This window comes from Neopsephotus bourkii, unplaced genomic scaffold (assembly GCF_033783945.1).
Source record: "Neopsephotus bourkii isolate Nb327-2 ecotype Australia unplaced genomic scaffold, CSIRO-AGI_Nbou_v1 NB_1589, whole genome shotgun sequence".
NCBI classification, from domain to species: Eukaryota; Metazoa; Chordata; class Aves; order Psittaciformes; family Psittacidae; genus Neopsephotus; species Neopsephotus bourkii.
This window is the reverse complement of record NW_026902065.1, coordinates 5,206,753-5,218,338: the sequence shown is the minus strand read 5'-3', so window position 1 is coordinate 5,218,338 and position 11,586 is coordinate 5,206,753. Positions and strand designations below refer to the sequence as shown.

General features: G+C 43.6%; 1 protein-coding gene across 1 annotated transcript in view; it reads left to right on the top strand.

Annotated features, from left to right (window-relative positions):
* The first annotated feature begins 9,786 nt into the window (after positions 1-9,786).
* TRIM24 (tripartite motif containing 24) overlaps positions 9,787-11,586 on the top strand; it is a 64,528-nt gene continuing 62,728 nt past the window's right edge. Inside the window, exon 1 of the mRNA XM_061371963.1 lies at positions 9,787-10,258. Coding sequence (XP_061227947.1) covers positions 9,883-10,258 — 376 coding nt within the window. The 5' untranslated portion in view covers positions 9,787-9,882. The remainder of the gene's footprint in view (positions 10,259-11,586) is intronic.

Genomic DNA, 11,586 nt, shown 5'->3' with positions numbered 1-11,586 from the left:
CTTGAGCTATTTTGCATTCCTCTCTGGGCAAATCTGTAGAAAATTACAGAGGGAAAATATTATGCACTGGCCTATTGGATAACCATAAATAATTTAAAGCAACTTCTGTCTTGATTTCTACAATTCAGTGGACAGTTGACTATGCTGTTATGTAGTTTTATTATATTTATATTCCTTTTACAAAAAAAATTTTTTTTTTAAACCTAATGCTTCTTTTTTTTCTACTTTTTTCTTTTTTTCTTTTTTTTCTTTTAACTGCTCCTGTTTGGTTGTTAAATTATCTCAAGGGAAAAAAAATTGTCATGTTCATTGCTTGACACTGATAGTATTCAGGACTGATTTCACATTAATCCTTCTCAGTTTGTCACTCACCTGTGATTAATCAAGCAGAAGCTAAGAAATAAAATTATGTTTTTTGTAAAGATGAACTAAGATATCAGTCGCTGCAAAACTGTAAGTGGGGACACAAGGCCAGACTGTCAGGAAGTCCAACTCGATCTAGTTACAGCTACTTGAGTGGAGTTATGCTGAGCCGTATTTGCTGATAATCAGAATTCTGAGTTTCCTCGTACGTTCTTTTTTATACAGTATAGTCTTTGTAAGAGTAATAACTTGGAATAACTTTGTTTTGGCCAATATCTAATTGAAAATTATGTCATTAGCTGTGAGTTGTCTCCCAAGACAAAAATACATGCAGTTCTTACTTGAGAGCAAGAAAAAAAAAAAGCAATATGCCTAAATTTAATCTCTTACTGGATGACAATAATAATAGATTAGAAATTACTTCTGAGTTCCAACTTCATTTTAACATTTAGGATATTCTCCTGCTGCACATTTTATGTGATTTCAAATTACAACATGTGAGATGTCTCAGTCTTTGAGGTCCCTCACAACATGCCTGGACAGAAAAATGCTATTTTTGTGCAAATGCAAATAGAGCTATAGACCCAATAATCTTCCCAGGGAAATATGTGATCTATATAAAACAAGACAAGCCTGTTGTCTTTAATCCCAGAGTATGTCTCTAATCGTTGACGCATTACCCTTGACCCTAGCTGAAAAGTCAAATGATACTTTAAAAAAATACATTTAAGTTCACAATGCTGTAGAGTACTAAAATATTCCTATGGGGTATAGCTTGTTTGAAAAGAAGTAAAAGAAATAAATTAGGCATTTAGGCATTACATACTGCCTACAGTTCTACAGAGTTGTGAAGAAAACAAATCTGGAGTGCTGCATTGCACAGCTTCATAATGCTGCAGTCAGATTTCCCCTTGTATTTACAGACTGGCTTATTTTAAAATCTGTTGAAGCATTGGAAAATCATAAACATGCAGCTCTGCAGATCTGGACATTAGATTTCTGTGACTGTAATGCATAGCTTCTGCTTATGAAGCTCTCCAATTTAGGGTCAAACTCTGCTTGGTTTACTCACATTTGATTTAGGGTGGAAATGCACACGAGTGACGGAGCAGGTTTTGTCACAGTATTACATGGCTGCACGATGCCAACACTGCTTTAAACATAAAAATACGTACTAAAGTATTAATCTAGGAGGGGCAGAATATGACAGCATCTGGCAATAACATTTCTAATAGGTGTCCCAGCATGTGCATGATTTCATAGGAAATATAACTGAATCCTGATATATGGCTGTCTTCCTTTCCTTACCAGTACTTCTGAAGGTTCTTATCTAGGCAGTTGAAGCGTCACTGTGACTCCTCTATTAATATTACAAATTTTAAATAAAGAAAGTCAACAAATACAAAAGCTGGTCTGTCTTAACCTCATCAGTTTTGCTTGTACAATTGCATGCAGAAATTCGAATTATGCAAATCTCAAATCCTATTGTTTGTTACACTAGTGTAATGGAGCAGAAAGCAAAAAATTTAGCATGTCCTCTCAAATCTGCCATCCATTCCTCTCAAATCTGCCAGAGAGAACGGACTCCCCCAGCCATGTAACACCCTAAATCAATAGTCACAAATTGATCCATGTGAACCACACAGGCCAATCTTACAGTCAATCTTTCTTTAGCCTGTCAGAACTGAAAGAGTTGGTTGAAATACAGCAGTTTCTCCAGCAATGGCCACTCTGTTAGGGTACTTAGCAAGAGAGAAACTGTATGGAACCAACACTGACAGGTGTGCAACTCAGATCACAATAATTAGAGGAATATTTCTGCCAACTTATGTATTCTTTTTTAGTTTGTACGATACTGTTTCTGATCATAAATGTAGTCAAGAATCATGCCTTTATTTTAAACCAAGAGGTGAGTACCTGTGAAGCTGAAACATGGTCATAAGAGTATCATCAAGGCTCTATAACTCCATTGTGATGGGACAGTAGAGTTACCACTGGCATAGTCATTGACTCCTAAAGATTTTCTTTCCAGTAGTCACAGAAGGATGACTGTGACTTGCCCCACAGAAAAATGGAACACAAGAAAGGTCTTATTTGTCATCTATCAGTGCTATGTTCTTGTAGGCCATGACTCAACATTTGAACAGCTATGTTGACACCACCTTATCATTAGCACTGGTTGTATGTCAAATTGTAACCCCAGTAAGAAATTTCTCTATGGTTGGAAATTGCATGTGGAAAAGCAAAGGCAAAAAAACCCTTTCCCTGTTTCTCACCCTTCTTCCCAAGATGTTAACCAAGAAGTACAAAGACTTTGAGAAGGAAATGCTCTTAGGTGTTCAGTATTTGCCTATATCCGTAAATGCATTGTGCTAATTGAGAGTAAAGTGTGTGGGGTTTAGATATTGTCTGTCTATCTATCTATCTATCTATCTATCTATCTATCTATCTATCTATCTATCTATCTATAATTTATTACCTTTTATTTCATTATAATATAATCCCCTAAGAATTAGAATCTTAAATAGTGATGACAGAATGAAAAAAAAAAATGGAGACAGGATTGGGCTATTTCTTCCCTTAAGTCTTCGGTCTTAGACAAGTCCACAGTGCAGTGTCTGCCACCCCAAAGAAGGCTTGCAGACCTGAGAGGCCAGGTAAGAGCCTTGAACTCTGTGTCCAACAGTTCTGACTTCTGTCCAGACTCAGATGGCTGGAGGGCTTGGAAGTGTTATTCTAGCTAATGCAGTCCTGTGTCACCCACTGTGGCTTTTAGCCAAGATTGTGACTTGTTTATCCTCTGTTTCATTGTCCCACCCTCCATTCAGGGCTGTGTAGTAAAACAGGAATTGGTTTGAGTCTGGTTAGTCCTGCTGCCTGTTGTCCACTATGGCTTCAGTTTAGTTGTGTGGATGAGACTTGGGGCACAATGAAAGGGAAACTCAAAATAGCTCAGGGGCTTTTTAGGAGGCAAAGGTTTTATTTACTGGCTAATTGCTACTGCAAACAAAATTTTCAGTAACCAAGATAACGTTGGTTGTATCTTTCTGCTAAGAAACTTGTAGCATGCTCCTTTGGCTTAAATTGATGGATTCTGAATTTTCTAATAAGCTTTTCTCCATTGAAAACCAACTCTTTAAAAGTGCAACACACAAAAGCAAACCAACCCTTCTTATTTTCCCTAGATGTGTGTTTAGAATCATATCTCCAAAAAACCTTAGAGAAAGTTTTTGCTATTTTTTTTCTTGTTAGTTCAGCATAGCCAACAGTAAAGGCCTTGTTTACATTAAGCAAATGTGCAATGATGCAGCAAAATCAATTTAGTCACACTGATGCAAATCCCTCATACAGATGTAATGCCTGTGTGCAAAGTAGGGCATTTCTGAATATACACAATACTTAAAATGAAGTGAAAGTGAAAGATTCTATTTGTCCCAGCTGATTCCCTAATGTGATTGATACGGATGGCCCTGAAAGCCTAAGTTGAAAGAAAGGGACTTTCTGGTCAAAAATAAGGGTTCATTAGGAGTACCATTGATCGTGAAGGAATATCATGACCTTTAGATTGCAAGTTGCAGTAGCTTAACAGATAGATGAATACTTTTAAAAACACTCTTTGCCTTTAAACTGAGTATATTGACCTTAAAGCCACTGAGAAAACAAGTATGTGATTGCATAACTCAATTCTATAGTTACTTTTCAGAACAGAAGTGAAAATGAATGTATTTTTGGTCCTGGGCCGTTCTTAGTAGTTTGATGTGATCTGTGGACTGCAAGAGGGAAAACAAACCTCTGACACTCATTAAGAATGAGAACAAAATGTACTTTACTGTAGGTATTCAGCCAAAAAACTAAGTGAAAAATGGTACAGCATGTGAAGGCGTTACTGAAAACCAGGTGGGGTCAGCAAGTGAGGTGACAGGAGGAATACCAGTAAGGAGATAATAACAATTTTTCTTTGCAGTCTGAAGAGGCTTGGGGATTTTTTAATTATTATTATTTCAGGTTTTGTCATTTAATAAAAATGCTTCAGAAAATTCTGAAGTTAGAGTTCTGGTATTTGGTAAAAATCTCATAGATAGTTTTTTTGTAGGGAAGAAAACAAGCAAAAAAAGATTCCAAATACATTCTGTAGCAGTATAACATTTATTTAGCATAGTAATAAATAAAGGACAAAAATCCGAACAAAATATTTTCATTGACAACATAATTTTTTAATCTAATCCAGACTATGTCTCAAACACTTTTCTTCACAAATTATTTAAAAATTGGGGGAACTTTCCTAATCTGAATTAGCACATTCTGAAAGCTGAGACTCTTTTGTTAAATAAAATTTTGACTCTCCTTACAGCTAAAGACTAACACTGAGGAAGTGAAAAAAGATGTCACATGAGCTTCCTTTCCATATGTATTAACTTCCTATAATCAATGCTGATGTTCAAAGTGACTGTTAAAGCAATATTTTTTTCCTACCCCACCCTCCCTAAAAAATTAAAATGAGCAAGTCCCTTTTCAGGAATGAAGTCAGGGCAGAGTCTCATCCTGGTGCATTACCGTCTCCCAGTGGAGCCAGGTAACTTGGACTTCCTAACGCTGTTCTGCAGGTCTCCTTGGACCTTCCCAAACACATACATCAACAGGAGTTTGCACTGCTTCATTTCTTTTCTAGCAGCACTAATGCTAACCAGAATCCAGTAGGAAACCCTCATCAGATAAAGAGACAGAGGCAAGGCAAGTGCTTAGGAAGGTAGGGAGCTAAGCACTCAATTATTACTGAATTTCAGATCTACAGGCACTATAGTCATACCCCCTACCTTATAATTCCTAAGATTACTGAGATGTATCAACAGAAGCTGTAGCCCTCACTGGATAATTCCAGAGTTCCTTGAAATGAGTCTTATACCCAACAAGGTTACTTGTGCTGCTGCAGAAAGATATTTCTGGCCCTTTACATGTCAGAAAAGAAACTGGATGTGATGGATTTGGAGCTGCCCTGTGATAATTTAGGAATATGGTCCGTTGACCTCATTATTTGGATGAATGTCTGAGTCTAACTCATCAGGGGTTGGCATGCAACTGCACTCTTACATTATCGCTGGGCCAGCCTGTACTTGCAACCCTGGGATGCCCCACTTCCACTGAGGCTGAACAGAGGGCACAGGGACTTGGAACACGGAATAGATTCAGTTTTGAACCCCAGCACCTCTACATGGGCAGTCCTAGCATCCTGCTCATTCCTAGGAGAGACTCAGGTCTCCAAAGGCCCACTGGGGATTAGAGATGGGACCTGTAACTGTGTGATAAAACAACTGGATAGAGCATTGTTAAGGGACATTAACTGGGATGTGTTCGTGTTTAGCCACGCTGCTTTCATGTATTTGTGGAATTTTCTGTGGAAGTAAAGGCTAACCCTAAAACATACACTTTTGAAGAAAAAAGGTTTGTGAACACTTTTTCACAAAGGTCTTTTTCAGCAGTTTTTGTCTAATACTGGGCATTCAGAAGTGGCATGTTACCTCTCCCCTTGGGCAAGCCTCTTTTCAGTGAAAAGGAACCCACTGGAATGACCGCAGGGTTAATTTACAAAAGCACAGTGAACATGAAACTAATGTGAAGCTGTGCAATAGTGGTGTTATTCCATAGTTACAGTGGAGGCATATTGGGTGGGGCATAAGAAACATTACAGGGCGGCTGGTCCACTCCAGGGTTTTGGGCACAGCCCCATCTGTGGTGAGTTTCCATCTGAGCCCAAGCTGGTCAAGTAAATCTCTGGATTGTGAAAGTAGAGTGCCAGCAGTCATTTGCCAAGGTACCGAAGAAATATTCGAAATATTCTTTTGCCCTATCATATAGGACAAAAGGAAGTTTCTAAGAAACCATCTCAATTTGGAAGAAAAGGTTTTTTCACGTGTGTGCATATGCTGGGTTAGTGAAGTATAGAGAACAGAAAATTGAAATTCCTAAGAAAATTACACAAATCAGGTTTATCTCACTCTTTCATGGCTGAGAGGACAAGTAGGTTTTCTGTAACAAGCAGTCTACTATAGCTTTATAGACCCTTGGTTACGGAGTTCAAAAAGTCAGTCTACAGGCCTAAACCATATTCTAGTTTAATTCCTAATTCAGCCACTATAGCTAGGGAGGCACTATGTTCATGTGCTGCTTATTCCAGCTGTTTGGATACGTAAAGTTCTCTTTCTTCATTACTGCTGAAAGGATTAATACATTACATCTCCCTGTCTGTGAGTTTCTAACGCACTCATCTTGTGTCCAGTGAACATCTTTTAAATTTTATGGTTTTCACACAACAGCAAAACCAAACATACATTAAGACATCCATTTGTCAGGAGAAGCCAGACTAGTAAATACTTTATGTTCTGGAGCAGATCCTCCTAGAGACTGCTTCATGTTATTGGTAGTAGAGTCTGGCCAAAAAGCTGCTCTACCGAGGTCCTGGATGACCACAGTGGCAAAAGCATTTTTTAATGATACAGAGTGCTGAGTCTCTTCTGCCACTTCCTTCACAGTTGCCACATAAAGGACAAAAACTGAGCTGTCTGGATCATGCTGCAAGCCCTGCAGCTTTATTTTGGTCTATGGAATAACTTTGGAAAGAGACTGTTTCATGTCGCATGGCTGTTTTAGAAGCAGGAAATGTACATGCTGATGGTTAGGGGTAATCTGTGACGAGCTGTGTTTTTGTAAGTTTGAGTGACTGACTACTAGAAAATCTAGGAATACAGGGAGGAGACTAACTGAATCAAAGACAAAACGAAGAAATCAGAGCCAGCAAATAAATTCGGAGTACAAAGAGCTCCTAGGTATGAGCCCTCCATTGAGAAGTTCTGCCGGGCAGTTGTCAGCCATTTCCTTCTGCAGTTAAAGTTTCTGAATAACTTTTGTAGAGAATGTTGCAGGAATCCAGATTAAAAATGGCAAAAATCTAGTTTGTGGTCACAAAGTGCGTATCTGAACAGAAGGCGAAATGCTGGAGGAATAATACTGCTTTAATTGGGATTTAATAAAATTCCCATACTGCAAACAGCTCTTATGCTCTTCTGTGAGTATTGAAAAGGGAAAAAGAGATGAAGTAATCTCAAGTTGTAGTCATTTCCTGCATCCAGTCAACATGATTTCCATGCTTTCTAAACTGTCTCTTATCAGTTTACCACCATCTTCATTCTTTCGCCATTGGTTTGCCTCATCCCAGTCAAACACTGGAGAACCCAACAAATCTTCTTCTGACAGAAACTAGACAAAACTGGATGCTGTTTTCAGACTGAAGGCAGTGCAGCAAGTACTGCCCTATGGTGAGTTCGTCTATATTTCCTTTTACAAGCAGCCCCAAGCCAGCTTTGCCTGGGGTCCCTGTTGGCCACATGCCTTGTAGCTGTGGTCCCAAGCAGTGCACCTAGGTGAGCATAATGGATGCAGCGTCCTTTATTGATTGTTTTCACTTTCTTTTCTTCATGCACTGAACAACTGGTTATCTCAAGCTTATTTCTGTTCCTCCTCATGCTTTTTGCTCCTGTCCTGAGTACTCCTAATACGATGCCACTACTAGGAGGAAGGAGAGCAGGGTTTTCTTTACTTTCAAATTCAAATGATGCAAGCTCAAACATTTATTTTAAATCAAATGCTGTTCAGATGCCACGTGACTACATATTTTACAGTGAGCTTTCCAAACACCCCAAGAAAACAAATTTTTCAGGAAACGTAATCGCATCATTTTGCTAATCTCTGGGGTACTTGTGGGGATCATCATTTTCAACAGTGTCTGCTCAGATCTTTTGCAGGATGATCTTTTTAGCCTTAGAGAATATCTCTGTTTTCCTGTGTTGACATCTATCGGAGAGACAGCTCATACTACTTAAAGAAGCCATCTAGTTTGGTGATCTCATGACTTGCTATCATTCTTCACAAATAAATCATTCACTGACTTTCCTGTGTGCTATTAAAAGTAATCAAACATACTTCAGTTATCACCTGTTCCCTGACAGACCCATTCTAATGGCATTTTTTATGCTTTTTCACCTTAAGGAATCTGTACTGTTCTCCTTAGCTTTAACTCCTCAATCCATTTCATCATTAACACTTACACTGCTCTCAGCATGTTAGCTCCTGTTACAAGGAATTATTAGACCATCACTGTACGATGTTGGATAGCCAAGGCAGTGGGGAGAGGATTAGAGGAAGCGTACGATGGAACTCTACCCTATGAGTTGGTGATCCTAAGCAAACGGAGAGAGGAAGCTGGGATGTGTGGCAGAAGGTGTGCTTCAGGAAACTGTTTCTGGTGACATTTTTTCCCCTGTATTTTGGCAGGTCATGGGTTCAGAGGGCATGACTTGTCCTCTCTGTCGATATTCTTAAGCAGCGAATGATACTTATCTCTTTAACGGTTCCTCATTGTGAAGCCAAATCTGCTTGTCTCCCTGAAACAACTTGTAGTATTGTTCTCCTGTTATGATGGTAAATTATGGATGTGAGACATCCTGAATCATGACAACGCTCTCTATGCAGTTCTATGGACTGAAGAAATTTGTCATGAAAGGCTTTTCTGTGCTGCTACTTATTGGTCTGACTTTACGACCTTGATGGGAATGCAAGGCAGTGGGAAGCACACTGGCTCTGGGATTTTAAATGCGGGTATCTGGAATATTCTCAGGAGCTCGGACCAGTTTATGGTTTACCTGTGACCAACATGTAAGCCGTGCTTCATGTCTGCACACGTACTTAAGTGTTACATCTCCTTTTGATGCAGCCCAGGACACGGTTGGCTTTCTGGGCTGCAAGCACACACTGAAGCCGGCTCATGTTCCATTTCCTCATCGACCAACACCCCTAAGTCCTTCTCTGCAGGGCTGCTCTGAATCTCTTCTCTGCCCAACCTGTAGCTGTGCCTGGGATTGCTCCGACAGAGGTGCAGGACCCTGCACTTGGCTTGGTTGAACTTTATGAGGTTGGTATTGGCCACCTCTCAAGTGTGTCCACATACCTCTGTATCCCATCCCTTCCCACCAGCGCGTCAACCCATTATTTGGCCCGGTCTCAGAGGATCCATGGGGTCCCATCGTCAGCGCCATGCGTGCGTGGCGCACTAACCACCCTCCCGCGCTACCCGCCGTCATGGGGAGAGGGAGGAGCCTGCAGGGAGGTGGGGCCTATGAGGGCGGGGCTTCCGCCGGCGTTCTGCCCGGTTCCTGCGGGGAAGGGGCGGGGCCGGAGGAGCACTCGCCGCACGCAGCAGTGGAGGCGTGGCCTCTCGGGGGGCGTGGCGCGGAGGGGCGGAGCTGGGCCGACACCGCGGGCGGGGCGGGGCGCAGCGGGGCGAGGGGCGGGAGCGGGCCGCTGTTGGGCAGCGTCTTCCCGGGGCAGGCACACAAACACCGTGGGCTGCGCGGGGCGGGGGTAGGGGTGCCCGAGGCTGATCGGGTGGGCGAGCGAGGGAAGCGGCGGGAGCAGCGGGGCCGCCACGCCTCCCTTCAGGACTCCGGCAGCGGCGGCCGGCGCAGGACAATGGAAGAGGCGGCGGCGACGGTAGCGGGCGCGGCGGGGGGGCCTTGCCCGGCGGATCGCACGGGAGCGGCGGCGCTGAGCGGAGAAAACGAGGCTGAGAGCCGGCAAGGTCCGGCGGAGCGCGGCGGGGAGGTGGCCCCGCTCAACCTGTTGGACACTTGCGGCGTGTGCGGACAGCCCATCCAGAGCCGGCGGCCCAAGCTGCTGCCCTGCCTCCACTCCGTCTGCCTCCGCTGCCTACCGCAGCCCGAACGCTACCTCATGCTTCCTCCCGCTATCCCTTTCTCGGCCGTCGGCACCCCCAAGGAGCCGCAGCCGCCGGTGCCCTCCTCTTCGTCCGTCTCCTCGCCGGCCTCACCCGTGCACTGCACTCCCGGTAAGTCGCCCTTTCGCTGCCGGCACCCGAAGTTGGGGGTGCTGTCTCACTCCCGCCGGAGCCGTGTGTGTCGCGATAGACGTGAGGGTGGGAGCTGTTGCGACGGGCCCTTGGGAAGCAGCGGGTGCAAATGGCAGGGTGCAGGTGCCCGGGCGCGGGGCTGCTGGGGCATGGACCTGTTAGTGCTCGGGGCGGGCTGCGCTCGCCGGCGCCAAGGCTCTGTGTGTGGTGTGTGTGTTTTGGGTTTTAATTATTTGTGTTTAAATTTCCCACCTCGGAAGGGACGGCGGTAATTGCACTTTCCCAGGACCTCTCTCTGTGCCGGTAGAGGGGAGGGGCGGGAGCAGTTTCTCTTCTCCCCCCGCAGGCTCGCGGGTACGGGGCCACTTCCCTCTGTGTGTGCTGGGGGGTTGCACCTAGAACGGGTTTGGTTTTGCCCTGCGCCAGGTGGGAAACTTGAACTCGGCGTGGTGAGGCAGGAAAACGTAACGAGGAAATAGGCTTGAGTCCTGTTTGGTGGTTGGGGAGAAGAGAAGGGAGATGGGGGGGATCCGGCATATGACACCCTCTTCACACGGGGTTCAGGCGGGGAGGGTCGGAGCGCCGGGGCCGTACCAAGTGAGGGCGGGCAGGCAACACTTGTGCACGTGATGGGCAGCCTGGATGGCAGGATCTGATCACGCATTAGTGTGTTAATTACGTTTGACTGTGGCGCTGAAGGGAGAATTCTGCGAGGAAGTTTTGGTACTGACAGCTACTGACATAGTAACTCATGTCAGTGTGTTTGTGCTACATCTTCCACAGCAAGGTGCATTTTTATAAACTCCTGCAATCAAAATGTATTTTCCTAATGTTTTTCTTAGGTCTAGGGGGTTGCTTAATTTTGTAAAAGGCAACTTCATCTTGATATGCAGGTAGCCTCCACAACTCGCTAAAGTTGTAAAGTAGGTATGCCTTTATTCAGCTGAGGCGCATGGGGGATTACTCCTCCAAAAGCATGCGTGCCTCAGTGTCGTTTTTCCTGTACATTTACCCTCTGAAGTACTACATACGCATTAGGTTACACAATACGCCTATACATATTTATGTCCTATCCCCGCTTTTTATTATAATGAGCTCAAAGGTCCTGTGCACATGCGCAGTGCCTCCTGGTGGTCGTGGGCAGGGGTCTTCAGATGAAGTAAACAAGTCTTCCTCGGGCCTGAACTTTTCACCCTTGGTCCTCATGCAGGCTCTTTAGGAGCCTGGATGAGTCTGGTCTATGTCCAAATGGTTTTTGCTGAAACTTAAGTAACTGTTTTCCTTATTTGGTGGTTATGTTCTGGTAC